This window comes from Maylandia zebra, linkage group LG18, assembly GCF_041146795.1.
Source record: "Maylandia zebra isolate NMK-2024a linkage group LG18, Mzebra_GT3a, whole genome shotgun sequence".
NCBI lineage: Eukaryota > Metazoa > Chordata > Actinopteri > Cichliformes > Cichlidae > Maylandia > Maylandia zebra.
This window is the reverse complement of record NC_135184.1, coordinates 29,131,460-29,155,531: the sequence shown is the minus strand read 5'-3', so window position 1 is coordinate 29,155,531 and position 24,072 is coordinate 29,131,460. Positions and strand designations below refer to the sequence as shown.

Here is a 24,072-nt window from a genome sequence, read left to right as displayed (position 1 = left end):
CACCCCCCTGTCCTTTCCACCATCACCACCACCATGGGTCCTCCTCTCTCCCACTTACTTGCTCTGTATTCAGCCTAGGTGCTGGAGTGACAACGAGCCATTCATTGTGGAGGTAGAGGGAAAAGACTGTGGATCTCTCCTGTGCGTGTTTTTTTTTTTTTTTTTTTTTTTTTTTCTGGGGAGGTGATGGTGGGAGATGGAGGGGGGGGGGCAGTGGATGGCGGAGGAGAAGGTGGGAGGGGGCATATTCCTGAAATGGTGAAGTACGACAGAAAAAGGAGGAGGCGGGGAGTGAGAGAAAGTAAAAGAGTTAGAGGAGAAAGAAAGGGAGGGGTGAATTAAAGTAAGAGCGCAAAACGAGGGAGGAAGGGAGAGCGGGGTGGATGGAGGGGAGGCAGAGCTGGACTCACAGTGGGAAGGTGGGGGGGGAGGGAGAAGGGAGAGAGAGTGGGCTACCATGCCGAATGAGCAAGAGAGGCGGAGAGGAAGCGGAGCTCCATCAGATGAAATGAGGTGAAAGTAATTCAGGCATTAATCAAGCCAGGGCAAAAGGGAGGGTATACTGTGTTTCCCCCCCCCCCCTCCCCCCGCCCTTTTCGCTGCGGAACTGAAAGCCAAGGTGTGAATGAAGGAGCCCACAGTGGCCAGCAGAGAAGCACCACTGGGTCACAGCATCAAATCATGTCCGAGTCGAACACCATTGCTGCTTCCACTGCGGACCAGGTCAGTTCAAGTTATCGTTGTTTTTTTCTGGGTTTTTTTTTTTTTTTAATTTCTTCTTTTTTTTCTTCTGTTTTAAAAATTTTGTAACAGAAGCGGGCACGCGGATGTTTCTTCTCTATCAGGTGCACCTGACGCTTAAGCGGAAGGAGACCGCTAGGAATACAAAAGCTGAATCCCCCCCCAAAAAAAAAGAAATCACAGGTTCAGGTCAGATGTATATTATCTTTAGATCCTAATTCGGAAGTAGTTAGAGGGAGTTTCTAAGAGCAACCGAGTGAGTGTGTGTTTCTTGGACTATCAAAGCAACGATTGTTTTGCCCGGAGCTGCCTGGACAACGGTACAGGGTCCTGAAAGAATTGAATTCATCAAGACGAGCTATTGTCTGCGCCGCCTTATTTTTCGGTGATCATTCAGGGGGTCTGTGACGACTCAATACCCCCCGCACCACGTGAGGAGGGGGACGCAGCTCTTTAAAAACCCGACCACGTGTGGCAGCCCTGAAAAGTTTTATAAGTAATTGCAGTGGGAAGTCCGGGCTAGCGCTGTGAGAGATGGGGTTGGTAAGGAAGTGGGCTGGTCCGCCGTGTGTGTGAAAGAGAGTGACAGAGTGGAAAAGCAGTAGCGTCCAGAAAGGGACGATATTTATACCCCCCAGCCCCCAGCAGCCCCCCTTTCCTCCTTCGAAAGCGCCTTTAATTGCACACTTTGGCACATACATCCTTTGCTCCGCTTCCTTTTATTAACTCTCGGCTGACTTTGAAACACTTTGAAACAATTAAATCCTCGGATCTGCTTAAGATAAGATATACAGTTATTTCTTACAGCAGGTAGAGACAAAAAGACGGGGAAAAAAAAGATGTGTGTTTTGTTTTGGGTTTTTTTTTTTTTTTTTTTGTGTGTGCATGTGTGTGAGCGTTTGACCTTGCTGCTGGCTTGTGTTGTTCGCCAAGTCCTTGTCTCCTGTTTCCGATTGCTGCTGTCAAGGCTGACTCAGCCTGCTGTAGCTGTGCAGGCAAATACACACGCTGAAAAAAACACATACAGACTCACACCTGCGGGCATATGCACACAAATGTTTCAAGTTATATGTGTTCTCATTCAAACAGGTACTTAAATTACTCACGTACACATCCACGAAAAAGGAAAAATCCTGGAGTGTAAGGTTTTGGATCAGAATTCTGAAGAAATCTGGACCGTCACAGTGTGTATGTGTATGCAGGTGGAGGCTACTTGGGTGGATGTGTGTGTTTGCTTGTTCTTACTGTGAACAATTCCCTGAAGTGGCATTCACAACTGACAGCAGTCCACATGCTAATCCGCTGATTCTGGACAGTTTAGGTTTGGTAGCACAAGCGCCACATTTCTCCCAAAGCTTTGACTGACAGGACTTACTGGATCTTTCAGGACTTCCAAAGTAGGGTTGCCTGTGCATATAAATGCAGATTTCACTCCATTGCCCGTCGAAGTTAAATGCTGGCATCATTACCCGTGGAGTGCGAACTGAACTCTTAGAGTTCTAATTTGTGCATGTTTGCAGATCTGCCTGCTCACATTTGAAGAGAATTATATTTATTCATTCAGTTTTGATGGCAGACTCACTGTCATATTTTTTTTTTCTTTTTGAATAGAGTTTGCAGATGCTGCTTTTTGTCTGCAATAAAAGCTGAGGAGACGTGGTTTGAGTGTTGACTGAAAAAAAAAATGAAACAAAAAAACAACAACCGTGACCTCATAGAAGCCCCCCAAAAATGAATAAAATACAAGTATGGTATCTGTTCATTGGAGCAAATGTGTTTGGGGTTTTTTCATTCTTTTTTTTAATCAGCAATTAACAAGCCTACGAATGAAAAAAACCTGTTTGAATGTGATGTTCAGTATTTTATCTTGTATAAGGTAACGTCTGAAATGGACGATTAAATTTTAAAAGACGAACAAAAGCCTGTTAATGGTAGTTTATTAACAGTGTTCAGGAGATCGTTTTTTTTTTTTTTTTGCAAAGGCAGCCTCCACCACCAAAGTTGTGGTGCTGTCTGCATGTGCAAAACGGCAGCGATAGCTCAGTGCTCGCACAATGACCATGTCATTGTGGATATATCCACCAAAATGTTCATTAAAACCCATTCAGAGATGGTGCTACACATGTTACAAGCTATTTCGCACACTGACTTGGTGACCATTCCCTCACCTGAACCCTGTATTTGGGAAGGCAGGTGTTGGAGCGCTAACATTCCCGCATTTCACCATAAATTGTGGGGTATTTGTAGTTCCTGTGAAGATTATGCATGTATGTAACTTTTTAAATCATTATTATAGCCTGAGGCTTATTAAAATATATGCAATATGTACAACCTGAGGTTGTGTTACCAGCTTGTAAATGCTTGTCATGCTATAAGTGTTAATTATATAGTGCTCAAAAAATTGAAGGAAGGTTTGAACCATGAGCAGGTTTTGCTTTCATTTTGGGTGTGATTTTGAATTCGGCCCTCAAAGGGTTGATGATTTGTTTTCAACACTGTCTCCTTTTGTATGTCAGTAAAGATTTTCAATTTGAGAGAGAGAGAGAGAGAGAGAGAGAGAGAGAGAGAGAGAGTGTGAGTGTGAGAGTGAGTGTGTGGGAAATCTCTGTGCCGGTACTGTCTGAGCTGCTTACTGTGGAAAGATTCAAGTGCTGGCTGAGCTGATAAAGTTCATGAGACAGACAGACACACACACACACACACACACACACACACACACACACAGTGTGACACGATCAGAATATGAAACAAATAACATCTGCTAAATTTGGCAAAGGCATCTGTGGATTGTGTTACTGAAGTTTGCATGTTAACTAGGTAATCTCAACAGGTACTCGTAGGTAACTATGTAATCCAACCGTCCTCTCACCTCTGTCCAATCTGAGAGGAGAAGAGTAAGTAGTGCATCCCAGAGATTATATTCATCTTTGCTATAGTTTGTTATTCTGACCTGTTGTCAGTCATGTTGAAGGGCAGTGACTCGATGAATGAATCATGTGATGTGACATCCACCCACTCTAACACTAATTATGCGGTAAAGACAGAACAGGGCATTTCTGACACAGGAGAGAAAAGAGTGATGCACCGTGGGCATGACACCAGTGAGATCATACATAACAGTAAATGGTTTAACCAACTGCAATCCCCTACTCAGTGGCCTTTAAGAGCATCGGTATGAGAAGAACTGAGCTGCTCTTACATGTGTACAAACAGTAAAGTGGAACAATAGGCTGGCAAAGTATTTTAGTTAACTTAAAGGTTATAGCTTTTGTTTTAAAAAGGAAAAAAAATAATACTCCTTTTAATTTAAAGTTACATTTTTAAAAAATGGGTTACATGAGCTTTATTTGAATATTTGATTTCAAACCTAACATTCATCCAACGGCACCATTGATTTTATTTGGCTTTCCTTTTTTCTTTTTTTCTTTTTTTTTGTCCAGGTGCCTTTTAGTCAAACTCGTGACTGAAACCAGTGTCGTTGGATTTCCTCACTTCCAGACAGTCTGCATGTAGGAAAAAAAAAAAAAAAGAGTTCTGTTCTGGCACAGCCCTTGCCATTTTCCTTATCGTTATCACAGTCTTCAAATACTTCTCCATTTTCTAAAATCATCCAATATCCTGTCTCAAAAGTAGCGTGGCTGCCCAGCTTCGATCAAAACTGTGCTCCTTCATTTCCGCTGTCATTACACGGGTCACGTCCTTCCTCATAGACTATTGTCCCAACACGGCAAGTACGATCTACCGCTGAGGTCTTGTGTGATTTCAAGGCACGCTTGACTAATAATTGCAATAATAAGAAGTTCAGATGGATCTGGTAATTGCTAAGTGAGTGCTTGTGATTGGTCTTGACACACATCCTAGTGAAAGAAGAGATGAGATAGATCAGAAACTATTTCCATATCCCGAAAATGGCTCTGAGTGCTCTGTCATAGCTTTGACTTCATATTGTTTTGAGAAAGTGATTCAGCCTGTCGTTACTTTAGCAATCAATTATATATATGCGTGCTAATCAAGTAAATTTCATCTGATAAATTCTGTCAAATTTACCATTTTACATTAGACTTGTATAGCAAAGTTGCATGTAATCACATTACTCAAAGGCAACTTTTTTTTGAGGCTTTTGAGTCTCTTAACTTTTTTTGTTTCAGATTTTCATAACTCAGAGTGCATTTATAGCTTCAACAGCTGACCCAGATTGTTGCTTTGCAGATTTTCACACAGTGCTTTGACAAGAAGCGCTGTTGTGCAGAAAAGTTCTTCCACTGTGGAGGCATTCATCCAGCGCTGCTGCACTCCAACACCGACCTTTTCTGTTTATGTCTGCCTTCACGGGCGTACGTCGACATATTTAGCCTGTCTGCCCTGCAGGCGGTCACGGTTTTAGTGCCAGTTGATGTTCTAAAACAACCCTTTTAGCTTAAACATCACAAACGGATTTTTTTTTTTTTTTTTTTTTTTGGCCACAGTATTGGAAAAATAAACATTATCAGGAATTAAGAACCATATTGGAATGGAATCAACTGTGAAACATCTTTGGATGTCACATATAATGTTATGGTTGCTGCTAATACAGTTCAGTACATTACATCTAGCGTAGGAAGCCAGCAGGGGCCCACACATGAACACACACACACACAGAAAGAGAAACTCTGCCCATCTGGGGGCAGGTGTTGCAGTTTATGGAGCGTAAGTGCAAAGTAGCCGTGTTCAATCACCGCACCAAGGCTTAGCGAGTAAGGGAACAGACACATGTGGAAGCGAGAAACGAGAGAGGCTGAAACAAATTTAAAAAAAATGTATGTGTGTGAGTGAGTGTGCGTGTGCCCCTTGTCCATCTCCCTGTGGTGGCTCTAACCTTCGGTCTCATTCTGACTTCACTAAGTTGGGCTTCCGGGCTCACAGCTGCTTTGCAGAAGCACAGCCTCATACTGCATCACACACAGCAAACTGATGATACATGCATGGTTCAACAGAAGAATAGAAGAATTAATGATGGATAGTAAGTGATTGGCTTGCTAAAAGGAGAGCTGTGTAACTGATGGGAGGGATAGAGAACTGTGGGGAATTGTTATTGCTCAGCTGTTTTAACGTGCAAGTCCAGTTTTCATGCTGAGATATATAAATATAAATTTTTTTTAAATTTGATTTGATTTGATATGATATACCTTTATTAGTCCGACAAGGGGAAATTTTATAAGGCTGCCGACCTATTGCACGCAATGGCGGCGCCATCTTACCCTCCGGCCATACATACATTACACAAAACATCACATGGGGAAGACAGGTCCGAGAGGTATAACAATGGAAAATGCACCACATTAATTTACTACAAGTTTGTGCTTTGACTTCAATTTGACTCATGAATGTAAAATTTAGTGTAATAGCTTCTCCTTAGTGTTTAGTGCCACAGAGTTTCAAAGTTTGTATAGCGGAGACCTTCGGTCCTCCTTTGCCGCTTCTGCAGAACGTAAAGTTTCTGACTCGTGCTCTTGTTAAGTCGCTTGGATGCCTTCCGGTAGCAAAAAACGAGGCGAAGGAAAAAAGGGGCAAAACATTTATTTTCCATACAAATCGAAAGGTACAAAACAAATGCCTCTGGTGGGAGCTCCGTTTATATTCCCTTTATGTTACAACAAAAAATAACATTAAAACGGCGACGGTCAGAAAACTGTTGCTCCACGTCCTGCTTCCTTACCTAACCTTTTACCCCCCCCCCCCCCCCCCCCCCCCCGCATGCGGGCCAAAGCACACCCCCTTTACGACATCTATCAACACTTTACAACAACAACAACTGACTAACAAAGCAGGATTAATTTATGGAGCACAGCCTATTATATTATAACATAAAATGATCAAGATTATAATAGAAACTTAAAGATCATGACAAATACTTAAATATGGCATGATGTAACTGAGCAAAATATTGGCCTGGACTTGGCTCCAACAGTTTGTGACCAGACTTTGGGGGGATCATAACTTTCCTTAGCAGGAAAGCAGTATTTGATATTTGATAGCTAAAGTCAAATCCTTCTTTTTCTTTGGTAAACTTGGGATGGGATGATCCATGCTTTTATCACAGCCATACTGGATTATTGCAGTTCTTTATTCAGTGGAGTGGGTAAAGCACTACTATATCAATTACAGTTAGTCCACAATGTTGCTGCTACTATGGCTCCTGAGTGGTACAAAGAAAAATATGTTCATATTACACCAACTCTGGCATAGTTCCAGTGGATACCTCTGCAGTTAAGGACCCAGTTTTCATATCCTTTAGTTCACTTATAAATGCTAAGAATCTGTCAGAGATGTTACATATTGTTGCACCCTGTTGAATGCTTAGGTCAGCTGGTCAGCAGTTGTTAATAGTTCCAAGCATCAGACTGGCCTCTACTGCCGGTCAGTCCTTTGCAGTCACAGCTCTGTAATTCTTCCCCTCCACATCAGGTTGTCTGATGTTACTTCCAATGTGAACCTAGGTTAACACTCACTGATTACTCACAGCATTTTTTCCATTTCCCATAGGGCTGCCACAGGAAAAGCCTCCATATATTTGATTTAGCACAGATTTTTACACCGGATTCCTTTCCTGACGCCACTAGGGTCATCTGTCTCTGGGGCAACACTAGCTTGTTCGCCCCTGATTCTACAGCTAAATACTTTGTCCCTCCATGCAAACTCCTGTGGTACAAATTATATGGCAATTTTGGAATTTCTTTTGAAAATTTGTTGAAAAAGGGGGAAAATAATATTTCTTTCTTATGTACCTTACTTAATATGCACAAGGCTCAAACATTACAAGATGTATTTGCAATGATTTGTGTGTCATAAAACCCAAAGTTTTGCTCACAGAAGCCAAACCGCTGAAATAAGAAACTCTGGGAAGACTTTTTCTAGAATGTGTTTCACATGCCAGAGATACCTAAAATGACAGGGTTTGGGCTTGAGGCAAAAGGAAAGGTGGAAGCAGGCTTTGACCTAGGGGGCCGGACCATAAGGTAGCTTAAACACAGATCATTTTGTTGTAGTTATTATCTTATTATCTAATTCTATCTCTAAAAGTGGTCAGGTTTTTTTCCCTCCTGCTTTGTGAAAACTTGTCGACGTCATGCCATGTCGTAGACATACTGTCAGTTCAAGTGATCTTTTATTATCATCCTTAAAGTTGTTATAAATAGTATTGATGGATAGATGAAAGGGGCTCAAATGTGAAAATGCACTCTTGACCATTTTTAATAAAGGGTAGGGAGCAAAATGTGTGTATAGGTGGGTCAGTTAGCCCTGCTCAAGTTAGCCCTGCTAGAGTTACCATCTTCTTCCAAAAACACCCTATTCAGGAATGTTGGGGTCATGGCAAGGGTGAAAAAGCCTGAAGCTTTTAATGTCACTGGTCAGCACCTTTCAACCTGGGGGTTTTAGCCATTGGGATTGACATAAATCTTTTTTTGTCCTATGGTAGCATTGATATTTATCGTTGGCCTTTGATTTTAGGCCAAAAAAATAGAGACTGAATCTAAAAGATGTTTGTGGGGTTTTTGTACCTTTTTGTGTTTGAATTCATTGATTTTGACTAATTATCATTATATTGGTCCACATGGTCACATTTTCAGGAAGCCATAGAAGCCCTTGACCTTGGACTGTACAACACTGTGGTGACCACTGATTTATTCAGGTTCATGCAAGTTTTTAATACAAACTGGAATTAACTGGATCATTGTGGGGAAAATCTGCCTTTTTTGGTTAAAGTCAGTCTCAGGCTAATCAGGTACTACCGTTAATTTTGTCATTCTGGGGAATTAGGATGGAAGCTCCTTTTCATCTCGACTGCTGTGATAATTAGTTAACAGTGACGGATGCTTTTACAGTCTGTCAGGCTGAGAATCAGACTTATGCAGCGCTTTTACTGCTTCACATGCAGCTGATTAACAAATGCTCTCTAAAATACCACACAGGCAACATGGTAGAGTTAGAAGTTTGTATTTATTTAGCATTTGCTGCCAGCATCTCTGTCCAGGACAATCTTTGTTATGTTAAGAAATTGGACGTCCAGTTTAATGTGTCCATATATCAAGTATATTTGCCACATATGTGATGCAACATCCTAGGACTTTTTACAGTTTAGCTTGGTCTTATTTTTTTAATTTTGAAAGGCATTTGTTTTGATGTCTCACTGTGGGATGTGCCTCCCTACGTATTCCTCATAAGCATTTATTTCTTTCCCACAGTCCTGATTGGCTGGTTATTACAACAACTACCGTATGTTGGGCAGAATCACCCATCCTTAAGTTGCACTATTCAATAGCCGTTAGTCAAACGGCTCTATAATTCATTTGAGATAAGATTACAGTTATCTGTAAATTCATCCAGATGCCTCCTTATTTATTAGTCATTTCTAAAGTAATTAAGAATCATAGCCTTTCCACCAAAGTGACCAACAAAAAACACTCCAACATTAGTTACCCTCTTCTGTGTTGCATCAATTTGGGTTGTCCAGACAGTCATTCTTCTTTCTTCAAAATAACTTACAAAACAGCAAGTCGGTGGCTGCAGGAGTTGCAGCGCATATTTAATTCCTATTCAGACCACATGTGCTTCCATTCTCAGCTGGTGCAACTCTTCCCTCCATAGACTAAAACAATAAAACAATATCTTTTGGATAACAGCTGAAGAACAATGTTTCAATTTTCTCTGTAGGTATAATTACGCCCTTACTAAAGTTAAATGTCAGTGTGACAACTTTATATTCCAAATCACACTGTAGTGGTGCCTTTTTCTTTGTTAATGGTTAGGCTGTAATGTTGCTATAGGGATTTTTACAAATGTATCTATCTAAATGCATCTAAATATATAAATTCTCAGTATATTGACATACATTTTTTTGGCAACTTTTTACAAAACTGAGTGAAAAAGTTCATTATTATATCGATAGTAGTAAAAGTATAAAGCATCAGATTAAGCAATGCTTCAGACTACTGAACCCCTACTAACCCCCCCCCCCCCAGCACAAAGTTACGCCGATGAGGGAACACATAAATGGGGAGGTGGAGGTTATGATATTTCATAACGTCGTACTCATACTTAAAGAGAAGTGAAAAAGAATAATGAAGGACTTGTTACTGTTTTTTTGGGAGGGGGATTTGTCTGGGTATTTGACTCAGAGCTGATCAGGAACAACTAATAAAGGAAGTACATAGACTTAAAGAAAGTCCCAATCAGGAGTAATAATCAGGAGACAATACTGTCAGACCTGCTGAATCAACAAATCACATAAACAGACGAAGTGGAAGTAGTCTAAAGATTCACAAAAGGCAACACATCACGCCAGGATCTAAAGAGACTTGAGAACAAATAAGAAATAAAGTCATCAGCATCTATCAGTCTAGAAAGGGTTAAAAAGCCATTTCTAAACCAAACCATTACCCATAAATGGAGAAAACCTGGAACAGTGGTGAATCTTATGAGTGGCCTACACAATTACTGTGAAAGTGACTCCTGACTCATCCAGGAGGTCATAAAGAACCCAGAACAACATCTAAAGAACTCAAGTTATTGGCAGTGTTTATAATTCAATAATAAGACAGAGATTGGGGGGAAAAAATGGCATCAATGGCTGAGATGATTTTAAAAAAAAAAAAAAAAAAAAAAAAAAAACACGAACCCTAATGCTGACCAAAAAGAACACAAAGGCTCATCTCACGTTTGTCAAACCTGTATTTTATATTTACACAAGTTATATTTGTCTAACATTAAAATTTGTTCAACGATCTGAAACATGCAAGTGTGAGAAAATGTGCAAAAAAAAAAGAAGAAGAAAAGAAATCAGAACTAAATTATGTATTTACTGCAAAAGCCCACATTGTTCAGCAGTGGAAGGTGCATTGCTGTAACCTACATGCTTCACATTTACATTACGTTGCACTGCAACTTGCAGAAAGAAGAGCAAGTTTCAAGCAAAACTCTGAAATGGGCTGAGGAGAAAAGGCTGATGAGGCTTATTCATCAGCTTTGTCATGGATTTGTAGGAAGCAAAAACCAGGGGAGAAAAGAGCTGATGATGGGGCTCGTTGAGGCAGCATGTTCACCGTGTTAGCAAGGAAACACAGGAGGGTTTGGGGCTGATAATGCTTGTTGAGGCTGCATAAGTGTGTGCATGTGTGATTTTGTCCATGCACACTCTTGTTGAAGCAGCACACTTGCTGTGCTGTTCGAGGATTGAGGGCGACTCTATTGAGATAATGCTTGTTAATTCTGCCTCAAGTGAAGAGGGCCAAAGCAATGATGGAAAACAAGAGCAAATAAGAGAGACGGAACAAGATTGGCCCCGGCATTTTGATGAGCGTTTGCTTTTGAAAAGGAGGAAGAAAAGCAGATAAATGTCAGCGATGCATCCATCAGTGATGGCACAAAATGATAAGTCGCCAAAAATCAACTAAATATGTCAGAAATAAATTTTGATTTGCTTAACAGGAAATTCAAGTGGCATAAAATGTTGACTAGGAATAACTGACCCCCTTTTTTCCATTAGCTTTCTACTTTTAAAATCTCTTTGCTTTATTTGAATTTTAGGTTAATCTAGAAGAACAATACATGGATCTTCTATTGTGGCTGTTTAAAAACTGTCTTTAAATGTAGTCTACAGTATATCAAACAGTACAACCCTAAGCAAATGTATGGCAGGTATCACCAATGTCACAAATAACTCTACTTCAGGTGACTCAACAGGGTTACGAAGCCCTAAACCATCATCTGTGAATTTTCAACTGACCAAATGTTGTTTAGTGAACTCTGTAAAGAAATAAGCCCATCATAAACTCTCAAAATCCAAAGGTATTCAAATTTAAATCAAAGAAATATAAGATAAGTGTAGCCATGTGTGAATTTTCACTGTTTGGGAATCATTTCAGCAACGCAAGCCAAAAACAATACTGCCCTGCAGCCCAAGTTGTAGTAAACACTCCGACTTGAACACACTGTTTACTCACACTACTGGCATCACTGGATGCCATGTCTGTGCTCTTGCATAAGGATGTGTGTGTGGGTGCGTGTGGGGGTGTATGGGGGCGAGATGGATGCAGGTGAACAGCTTGCAAGGGCCAACAGTTCCGCAGGCCAGTCTCGCGCATCACTTGACAGCCATGCCCGATGAAGTCCTATGCACAAATGAACTTGTTAAGCAAATGAGTGAACAAGCAAGGGAGGGGTGTGGGTATGGGTGAAGGGTAGCGGCAGGAGTGTGTAGGTGCACATGGCTACAGCAGCCCCTGCTAGACTTGCCTTCCTGTCTGCGCATATCACCCCTCTTTTCCTTTTCCCTTTCTGTCATTCTATCCTCTCAGAGAGCTCTCGCTATGCGACTCTATTTCAGTCTGCCTCTTCCCATCTCTCTCCTTCACTCAGCTCATGTAATACTATTGTTTTATTAGAGAACAGCCTATTTCTGATTTGGATTGGGAGATTATCCTCACAATGTCTTGACAAGGTACTGTCATCCCATATTCACAAATAATGGACCGTAAAACAGACTGTCTCAACAGATCAGGGCTTTGCGTGAGATGGTAATGGTCACGCAAAATTTTCATGGTATTTACATGCATCGGCATGTGGCTGAGATACACAAACAGGGCTGAAAATGTGGAGACAGTCGGAGAGTTGGTGTTTATTTCCGTCCTCCTTCCTGAAATAAAACTCTCTGATCACATCACCTGTACTGACTACATACATGTGTAATATTAATGTGCGGCACATAAATGAAAATATAAAGGTCCACTAGCATTCACTTTTAGAAACTCGTGCAGTCAGTCATAATGACAGTGCACTAACCTTTGTGCTGACCACACCCATCTTCCTTGCCCCTTCTTAGACCCAGCCCCCACCATACTTATAAAGATGTCAACACATCTAGCCCCCCCTCACCTTCCTTGTCCCCCAGGGAAGCCATTTGGGGATTCCAGCATGGTAAGTTTAGTTCTATAAGTATCACAGAGGTAGAGAAGTTGGCCATTCACAAGAACGTTGGGAGCGTTTGAGGGGCTCATGCTGCTTTTCCAAGTTCCCCCACCATGAAAACGTATCTCAAGGTAAGGAGGTGAATGACATAGTCCGGATGTTTAAACGTGGAGGTCCTTTTCAGTTTTCAATGAGCTACGCATGTGAGTTGTTTAATACAAGAGTGGCTAATCAATTTGAGCTTTAGGGTAAACAGTTGAAATAATGTAAGGGTAAAATAGGTTCCCAAAAAGATTATTTTTAGTAATATCCAGGTTTTACTTTGATAGACTAAACACTGCTTTTTGTTAGAGTTTGTGCTTTTGAGTACAGATTAGATTAGATTAGATAGAACTTTATTAATCCCTCGGGTGGGTTCCTCTGGGAAATTCGATTTCCAAAAAAGCACAGCACCGACAGAAGTTACAGAGTTACAGAATATTATATATATATATATATATATATATATATATATATATATATATATATATATATATATATATATATACACACACACACACACACACACACACACACACACACACACACACACACACACACACACACACACACACACACACACACATATATATATATAAATATAGAGACAATATAAATAAAATATACGAAGGGGATAAATAGAATAAATAGGAATAAAAAATAAAAAATACAAGTGAATTGCACATTTTAAGTATTGAGGTCTATTGCACTGTTGACTATTTACAAAAGTATTGCACAAAAGGTATTGCACAGTGAGGTGAAGAGGCACTACAGCTTAGTTGTTCCCCCCTCCTTTGTCCTCCTGTTTCCCCTCCCTCTCCCCTCCAGAGAGGAGTTAAACAGTTTGATGGCGTGTGGGACAAAGGAGTTTTTAAGTCTGTTAGTTCTTGTCTTTGGGAGAAGCAGCCAAGCTTCTCCCAAAGCCACTGAGTACAGATTTGTACTTGCTGGTCTTGTTTTTTTTAAACAGCCACATGGTTCTACTTTGTGGTTCTATTCACGCAGTTCACTAGATATCATCTTACCAATCAACTGACCAATCACCAAGTGGCTGACTTGGTTGTTGTTGTTTTAGCAAGCAAACCATTTCACAAACGCCTTCCAGAGTAACCTGAGGATTTACGGTGTCTTTTCTTTGACACACTGAGCCACTTTACACACCGTCTTATACTTTGTAATATGTTTGAAGCAGAATTGATCTCCAAATATCATTACCTCACGTCAGAGAGAAACAGTTTTGGGTTTTTTTGTTTGTTTTTTGGGGGGTGGGGGTGTAAATGACTCGAGAAAGGTAAACTAAAAAAGAGACCTCTCTAAACCGATTCATGTGAGAATGTAAATGTCTGCTGCAGCTAAAAAGACATTTCTAAAACAGGTCAGTGTCATGTTGGACTGTGTGAGAGTGGAATACTGTGGACAATCTGCCAACCTGATTCTTCAGAAATTGGATATACTGGGTAGAGACAGCAAGTGGAAGATGATGGCACATACTTATGGGCAGCATTACCACATATTTATGGTGTTGTACTTGGTTGTACATATGTCAGAATTGCAAAGAATTACAAAAAAATCCCACAGACATTCTTCCTTTCTCACATTATTTGTTGGAAACTTGGAAACAGTTGTGAAACTGAAAAGAAGCATGCTGATGCTTTAAATTTATCCAGGTATGTTCAGCAGAATTGTCAAGACACTTTCTAATGGGTTTTCAGTGCTGTAGAAATGCCTACCAAATAACACCTCAAATCAATCTATCGCTAACCAGCTTAATCACTGAGATCTCATGTTTAATGTATTTTGGGAAGAGTAACATGCATTTAGAGCTTCCTACTGATCGGCCAAGCACTTGCTTTGTAGATCATGAAAGGAGGTTTCCTTTTTATTTTTCTATATAGCATTTCTGGACAGGCTGTAGTAGGTTAGGCTTTAACTATGCCATTGCTCATACTCTTTGACTAGCTGTTGTGATATTTTGATACACTCCTCTTAATCTATACTGTGCTTAATTTCATTCACTTGTGAACGTGTCACTCCTAAATATGTGCACCTGGAAGCAAAGCTGAATGTTAATACATCAGCACTTTTTAAAAGTGAAATAGAGATGCCTGACCTTATGAAAGACACTCAGCAACGTAACCTGTAGGTGACCCTAGCTTCTGGGCAGCCATCTATCCACCGTTCATCTGACAGTGCTTGGTTTTCTCTCATCCTCCTCTCTCCTTCTCACAACACCCCATCCATTGGTTTCAATTAATCAGCCATGGAGCGGAATTTATTCAGTCCCTGCCCAGTGGGATTCTTTGGTATGTGGCCCCAATGGTAGCAGGTTGAGAAGCCACGGTCTGCAGTGTCTTTAGGCCTATTACTCTCACCTCACAGCCCACTCATAAAGAGAGCTTTGAGCAGACTGTTTTTGCGGGGGGATCCGGTAGGCTTTTTGTACCATAATAACCAATTGGATTGAGTCACTGCAGACAGACATGTTTACTAAGCTTCTGCATAGGTGGAGTGAGAGAGATTACATGTGCCACAATCAAACACCAGGGCCCTGATTACTGGCTGAAGGACAGTCTGGGAAAATGATAATGTTTCTTCCCTAATCACCTAGAACTGGTGTTGACATTTTATTTCACTAGTAGTATCAGGACTGTATATGTAAAATGGTGAGCAACATGTTGGGTTGCAAAGTGGATTGCAGTGGGGCAGGAACTATATACATACTGAAGTATCTTAAGCAGCATGTTTGTTGTAAGACTAAAATAGGATGCACAGATGGAATCGGCTGAGGCCCCAGGTGGTGTTGGCCAGCATTTACATATAAGCTGTTGATCTGCTGGGATTGAGCATGATCTTCTTGAACTAACATAGGTATGCAAAAAATTTGTACAATTATTTAAATGTAAAAGAAGATTGAATGAAAAGCACAATGAACTGATGGGAAGGAACAGAATATACTGTTAAATCCTTCTTGAAGAGTTATTCTTTTAACATTTAATAGCCTTTGATTTCTCATAGAATTTATATGGTCATGAATATACTGAATACTTTCTCTAGTTTTCCTCTTTGAATGACATTTGACCTTTGCTTTTAATTTCAAGAGACTGAGTGAGTTATTCTGGTGCTAGAGAAGTACCGACATCAAAAAGCCATTCTGGTGCTAGAGGTCCTCTTTAACTGAAAGCTCTACATAGTGCCCAAAATACAAGACTAGTGATTTAGAGATCTGGTGTTACATTTGGAGCTGCTTGTGAGATTGCACACAAAATACACCTGACTACCGATTTGACAAATAGTGTGTGAGACAGTTATGTGGTCTAATTTTCACTTTTATCTCCAGAAACAAGAAAATGTGTTTTCATTGCATTTTGAGGTATAATAAAAGTTTCTCTCCCTGATTGAGTAAAAATCATCGACTAAGCAAACCCTCTTCAGGTAAAGCAAATAGCTAAAGCATTTGTAGATGTTCCAGAAGGATCGTTTCTTCGACCTCTTTTATTTACTCTGTAGACAAACAATATTATCTCTGCCACCCAAAACTGTAATGTACATTTTTATGTAGATTACACTATTTTATATGCCACTGGCTCCTTCCTTGATCAGCACATGTACAGTCTGCTTATGATACAGTATATTTCAGAAATCTTTTCATCAGACAAAAGCTGTTTTAAACTCTGATGAAACTAAGTGCACGATATTCACCAGGTCACCTGAAAGTATCCAGCCTACAGTCTGTATTCAAACCCTCCACGGTTATAAAATTGAAAATGATTACACTTGATTAAGGCGATTTTGTTTACATGAATGTTCATCCACCTTGAAGCCTCGTTATTCTTTGTATCTGTCTGTTATGATTTATCACAGCCATTCTTTTCTTACTCACCATTTCATCATATAATGATGCAACATGGCTGTACTGCAGACTGGCTGCTTACCTCCTTGATTGAATTTAAACACAGAACTCACAATGACAGGTCAAAGGACACTTTAACATTAGCTGTGCCTCTTATTTACACTAAACCTGCAAAAACTACATACAATTTATGTTTATAATAACAGCTATTTTATTTCTCTTTGCACTGCTGGTCGAATCCAGATTGGTGAGTCAGTGACTGTAACGCTAATGATAAATTTAATCTATACAGTTTTAACTGGATTAGAAGAAAACCTTGACATTTTTTTTTAATCAACCCACATATGCACACTGATTTAGACAGACCTATTCCCAGTCTCCATTTCCTTTATCTGTCACATTTATTTTTCTCCCTTATCCAGTTCCACTTCAAGTTCATAAACCCAAATGAGGTATTAAGAACTAACTGACCCAATTTGAATTAAAATAGTTGAAGTTTCACGAAACAACAAGGTCTGTTTTAATAATAACACCTGGATATCACAAAGTAGCATCTACGTACATAATACAGCAGCATGAGTGTGCACATGCTAATTATATATTGGATCCTGTGTGGGTTTTCTCTCACATATATGACAGTATGTAATGAAATGGTGACCAAAAATGGTCACAAACAAATAAAGTAAGTAAAATAATCACAGCTACTATCTGGTACGTTTGATTAAGGCAAAGCCCACATGTAAAAAGGCCATCTTTCACTGGCTGCTGTAATAAAGCTCAATCTTTACCACTGCTTCAGATCTGTTTGAGATTTGAACGGACAAAAGCAGTCAGACTGATGTTCTGGCAATTTGTTTCAATGAGTGCTTCGTTAAAAAGGCTAATAACGGCACCTAGGATAGGTCTTCATTTGAAATATGCCTTCTAGAGGTGGGAATCACCATATATCCCACGATACGATATTATCACGATACTTAACGCACGATACGATATTATTGCAAAATTTAAAAATATTTTGCGATATTCAGATTCTGTACATAAAGGTAAACTTTATCAATATTCATTTTATCTAATATCAAAGTCTCACACTCAGTCTTTCTCTCATTTCAGTCAGTTTTATTGTTGACAAACTGAACAGTTTGTATTACAGTCTAGTCCAACTTAACTGAATGCAACCATCTGGTACAATTATAGCTATTCTGAACTATGCAATTTATGATAACTATGCAGCCCATTCAGCAACTGAAGAATTTGAAAGTAAATTAAAACAAAATATAATTTTACATTAAATAAAAGTTTTAAACTTAATTAAAATAAAACATGTCTTAAATTAAAAGAAGTAAACTGTCATGTTTATTGCTGCCAAAAAACAAGTTAAACACATTTGGACAGTGAAGGAATGTCAGGATTCTTGCTCACAAAAAGGAGCTGATCAACATGCTCTGAAGTCAGAGTTCCAGTCCACAAAAACTTTTTTTGTAACAAAATATCAATTTCTGCTGTCCCTGTATCGATACATTATTAGCAAACAAAATATCACGATACTACACAGTATCGATTTTTTTCCCCCACCCCTAATGCCTTCATGCGTAACCACAACGAATGTGTGCTTTCTGTAGGGCTCTAACACTGTAACATAAAGTTCCCCTCCCATGTAGTGTTTTCAAGCGCTGGAGGATGATTTGCAGAGCACAACTACAACCACGAATAGTAACATCTGGATTTATAAGAGGAAAACAGAGATTCCGGTCACAACATCTACAATCACACATAAGTAACCCGAGCGTCTATGAGCGTTTAAAAGACATTTTATGTTACAAATGAATCTCGATTTGTGGCTGTTTTTTATTCAGGTCACACCCAAAACTACAAGTGTTATTAGGCAACAGGACAAACATTGTAAACTCATCCCCACGTGCAAAAAGGCAGATTAATCAGTGCCTGTGTGAAATTAACAGCTGTTGTTACTCACCTACATTACGGCATCTGTAAAGAGCTTTGCATTTACTGTGGAAACCTTTGGTACAGTCGCCCCACAGTGCTGTTACATGTCATACACATATGAATTATTAGCAGGATGATTCCAGTTTATGGCATACAAAAATTATTATCAAATCCTATTTAGTTGAATTGTTTTTCTTACTAAACCACTTCTGTCCTTGAATATACATATCACACAACTGATGGTGTCTCTAAAACGAACATGGATGTAACTATTTGCTTAAAGAAGCCATTTAAACTTTCACTGGATGGAACTTGCAGATGTGCATGGAGAACCAGCTTCCCATGTGAGACCACTGAACTGTCGGTAAAATGCCATCGCTCTACAGGAGACGTCTCAAAAATACATTTCTTTCAGATAGGAAATGACACGCACAGTAAGCAGTTGCACGATATTAACAAATCACATTCTGTTAGGAGAGATTATCAAGTCTTTGCAGAGCCCAGCACTGTGCTCCCCGTGACTATTGAAGTGTGTGAGAGAGATGGAAGTAGTACAGGGAATTTTCAAAATAAGAGAAGCGCCAGTACACTGTGCTCTAAGAACATAGTGTCCTAACCACATTTGTGGTTGTAGAAGCCAAAGTAAATTTTGTGTGCGTGTGCGCGTGCATGTGCGTTTCCATAAGCTGAAAGGAATTTTGTTGTTCTTGCCACACTCCAGTGGACAGTATCTCTTACAAACATGGCTGCAGCTGTCAGGAGATGTCGGTTTGAAGGTTTGTGCTGCTGTCTGTCAAATTGACCCAGTGTGTGCATTTAAACGCATGTGTGTGTGTGATATTGTGTATAGTCCACAAAGCTGAAGTGCTCTCTGTGGGCTGTGAGAGGAGGGAGGATGAGCAACAGCAACTTCAAGAGGAAACACATGAGGGGAAAGGTGCAGCGGCGGGATAAAACTGAATTACTTTTGCAGCGAGAACACAAACCAATAAGGTCTATTACATTTATTTAATATTTATGACGGGTTTCCAAAACGAGCAGGCGGTGATACTTGACACTGATGTTGAATGTGATACATCCTAACATGCTTTTCATTTATTTACACGTCTATGTTTTTTTTGTTCTGTTTTTTTGATAAAGCATTACCTGCAGCAGACATGTGACATGCTGTGAAAAACATCTTAGTGAGTTTTTGAAGGGCTATACATCCGTCCTACTGGAGAGCAGTTATTCTCTTCACAGAACACCTGCAAGCCTTTAGAGTTACGCATGTTTGTGTAAATCGCACTGATTCCACCTTATGTCACTTTCCATTCTAAGCCTGCACAATGCAGATCAGCAGTTCTCGTTTCATTTACATTTCAGGCACTGAGCTGACAGTCTTTTCAAGTTAAGCTTCTGGGAGAGAAGAGTTAGATGGTCTTATTTTGTCAGCTGCAGTTTGACAAAATGTTGGAGTCCCACTGGTGAGATTACTTTTGCAGAATAGGTAACTAATGGTAATATTGCGAGTATCGATGTATTGTTACTGCTAAGTGCCCATATGCAGCAGGCTCTGAATGTAATTAAACACTGGCTAATCAGAAATGAATCAGACACAAGCTGAATCAATACTTGATTTCAGCTTGTGAAAGCAAAAGTACAAACCTGCCCCAGCTCCATCTATTCTGTTTATTTGGTGCTGGTGCAGAGCATTCAGCTAATCACACTTCCTGTCACCTTGTTTAGTAAACCATTTAGTAAAATGATAGTGATGCAACTTGTGTTGTGCAGCCACAAATGATGTCATTTGATATTTTACTGAATGTGTCTAACAGGTTCAGTGTGTCAATGGTTCAAAGTCATTTTTAAATATATTTTTGTATTTTAGTTTCTGTTTGGTTGCCATCTTTTTTTGGTAGTTTTTATATTTAAGGGTAGATTACTTTTTTTTTTTTAATGTAAATAATGTTTTTGTATGTCTATGTTTCATTAAACTATTGCTATAAAACTCCATTAAGATATTTTGAACTCCACGAGTCAGTTTCCTCAATGAGGCTGAATAATAATTTGTTATTCTTGTAGTCTCTGTTTTTTAACAACAAAGGCTGTAAAAATGAAGCTATTATGGAAATGTCTTAGACACCTCTGGTTTAAACATAACATGAGGTTGTACAGAAGTCTATGGGACTCTGCAGTTCCCTCAATAGTTTAATGTCTTAATAAATACAACACAATGCTGATGTTGTAAATTTTGGTTCCACATTAGAGTCAAATAGGAGGATAAATCAGCTATGCTTTTCTTTGTAGCTGACAAGTAACTAGCCTATGAGCGTTCACCGTCCCTTGGTTTCTTAGTCAGATCTACTTCCTGTCTTCTTTGTTTGACATAATGATAGTAATGGGCCTCAGTCACACAGGCTTAAAGCCCAGCTGGTGACCAACTGACCACTAGTTGCAATAGAAAATGTGTATTCCCCAACCAGTTGTGAATGCTTGCTGTTGGTTGCTGTGAAATCGATTGTGAAAGCCATGTTCAGGGAGGCCTACATCAGGTCAGTGAGCGCCTGACAAACAACCAGTCACTAAGAAAAAAGCATATTTCCAGACCGGTTGACAAGTGGTTGCTGGAGATTACTTGAAGTCTCTAGTGTGAAATTAGTTACACAGAAGGTGCTGCACCAAAAACGTCCCTGTGACTGGTTTGACTACAAACTGTGGTTTGTATGGGAAATGATAACTTGTCTGCAGATGCTCGCAAGCTTCCAAGTGAAAATTCAAAATGTACATTGGAAAACAGAAATGGAAATTATTTACTTTCAAAGTAAAAGTTGCCAACTATCTTTTCTTTGAAGGCAATTTCTGGTTTGCATCACGCTTTTTGAAGTTTAGCAAGGGCTCGGATGGTAAATGGCAAATGTTTGCAGACAAGTCGGCGTCTTCAACATACAGCGCGGGCGACGACAGTAATCTGCTTTCAACCAAAGTAAAGTCACAAGGAGGTTTCTGGTACAGCACGCTCTTTGTGACCCTGGTCAGGAAATGCACTCATTATATGAAGCATAATGTGACACGATTTAAGAACTGATTTAAGCTGAACAAAATTTAGTGGTTCTCATTTTAAGTCTTTATGAGCAGTTTGGAGTACCGAAGCAGCAACTGAGATGATACAGTCATGAGTCTCAGTGAAGTCACCGTCACTCGAAAGAGACCCTGGAAAGAGAGAGAATTTTAAAGCGAAACAGAAGGAGAGCCACGGGGAGAGGGCACGCGTGGGTCTTACATAAAGCCCAGATGGTTCTAGGGAAGCGCATGATGGGGACATGGAAGGGTGGAGGGAAATAGAGAGCGGAATCTGTGCATCTGACTGAGTGACCGAAGGCTACAACACCTGGATGGAAAGATACAGATATTGGGGTCAGTCAAGGAAGCAAGGGGGGTCATGAAAAACACAAAGTGTTGCTTTTGCGCAGTGCAAACAGATGTGTGTGTATATAAAGTAGTTAAACCTTTTGTTTTTTACTACAGATGAGCCTAAAGTCAGCTTCAGTAAGCCCAACAATGATCTCCAAACACTATACATTTGCCTTATACGTTTTCTGATAAAGCACTTTTAAAGTGACGTATCTCAGTCTGCTCGTCCACATCTTCAAACAAATGTTGTGTTTTCCACATAGTGTTAATCCAACAATTGCTGCTGCTGGGCATCCATTTCTGGACAAATCCAGCAAGCCACAGGACCCAACAAAGCAGATGAAGGAGGCTTTACTGCATCTAAATGAGCAAACGAGTCTGGAAAATGTATGCTATTAAAGCCCAACCTCTAAACATCTACATGTTAAGTGCTCTCAAATGGTTAATTTAGCTTTTGAGAGTTTAAGATGGTGACATCTGACATTACTTTTGGGAGGGTTTTATATTCAAAATGATAAAGGTACACTATATAAAAGTTCAAGTTGCCCAGTTAAAACTATAAATGCTCCCACAACTTTTATATGAATTGGTGGACTTGGATGGATGGAGACTGCTGCATGAAAAATAGTTTCTCATGATGCAAAAGAAAGATGGTGCCTCATAATTATCCTGCTGTCTGATCGATGAGGACTATTCCCTGTGATTAAATAGTTGCCTGCTTTTTCTTCAGAGTGATTTTAGGTGTGACCTTTAATCTTGTCTTGATGATACTGTTGTGTTACTAAGCAACCAGTCAGGTCTGGTTGCATGTTTCAGATAGCTGCAAATACTCTGAAATTTAATCCCAAGCATGTTGTTTTTATGCGCCCAGTCTCTCCTGTTTACAGCAAGTTAGCCAAGCTAAGCTACTGCTGGCTGTCCGTTTGCATATGGCATACGTTAGAGCAGTATCAGGTTTCTCATCTGACTGTGACCAAATAAGTGTGTTTCCCAGAAAAGGTCTGACCTAATTGGATACCAATTCATTCCAATGTATTTTATTGCTACAAGAATAATCAGGTTTTTCACAGTACATAATGATTTTTGCATTTTAAATGTATGAACTTTGCACTGACACAGTGTCTGTTTTTCAAAAGATTCATGTCCACTGCTTGTTTTCAACTTCAAATTCACTGTGAGAGAGGTGCGTGTGTGTGTGTGTGTGTGTGTGTGTGTGTGTGTGTGTGTGTGTGTGTGTGTGTGTGTGTGTGTGTGTGTGTGTGTGTGTGTGTGTGTGTGTGTGTGTGTGTGTGTGTGTGTGTGTGTGTGTGTGCGTGCGTGCGTGCCTGTCTTAAAACATCAGGTTGAACTTTTGAAGAGCTGACACTTAAGATTTAGGGGTCAGTACTATTCCTAGTGTTTTGTCTCTTGCTCATGTTTGTCTGGTCTCGGACACACAGCGTGTGTCAACCTGTGTTCGTGTGCATGTGCCTGTGTGTATCTTCTAAAGGCCCACACCTGGTTTCTAATAGGGAAAGACGTACAAGAGGCACAGCAAGAACACGCAGCTGTCTCGCATGTTTCTTTTCCTTCCAAAGTCAACTCCAGACGGAGATGTCATAATGTGCGACACGCTGCGCTGGCAGGCCCACCGCTGATGGTTTCCACTTGCACGCCGCTGTGGCCGTGGTTTTCACTGCGAACAGCTCCTTGTCCACGACACTTGTGTTTGCTGATCTTCCTGTGTGTCCCACCTGCAGCCTTTAGCCTAGCACGACGAAAGGTCAAGGATGCTAGGGGAAAAAAAAGATCTTTGTTTTGCTCTTCTAACATGCAAGCACAGCTAGACTCAAAGACAAACTACAGGGCTTTGGGGAAAATAGCACAGCTGTTTGTTTGTTTTGTGCGGTTGTTGCTGTTTTGTTTCTGACTTTAAAAAAATTCTATTTGTAATTTTCTGTTTATGAACAAGATGTCTCGCCATATTCTGGAAGCATGAAGTGTGAGGCTCGTGGTTCTTTGTCTGTGCACAGTTTTCTCTCCAGAACATCGTGTCCTGAAATATTTTTGTAATGTTAAAACCAAACATGCAAATCTAAGAAATAAAAATATATATTTTTAAACTTTTATGGCATTGCAGAAGAATTACCAGTTTGCTGCTGCACTGAGGGGGTGTGTTTTTA

The 24,072-nt window shown here is 40.0% G+C and overlaps 1 protein-coding gene across 2 annotated transcripts in view; it reads left to right on the top strand.

Annotated features, from left to right (window-relative positions):
• The window catches only part of slc6a9 (solute carrier family 6 member 9), an 82,977-nt gene that overhangs the window by 33,901 nt on the left and 25,004 nt on the right, over nucleotides 1-24,072 (top strand). Inside the window, exon 1 of one of the 2 annotated variants that reach the window (XM_004565329.4) lies at nucleotides 587-723. The exons of the other annotated variant lie outside the window; for it this stretch is intronic. Coding sequence (XP_004565386.2) covers nucleotides 682-723 — 42 coding nt within the window. The 5' untranslated portion in view covers nucleotides 587-681. Of the gene's footprint in view, nucleotides 1-586; nucleotides 724-24,072 lie in introns of those variants that run through there. 2 annotated transcript variants of the gene reach the window in all.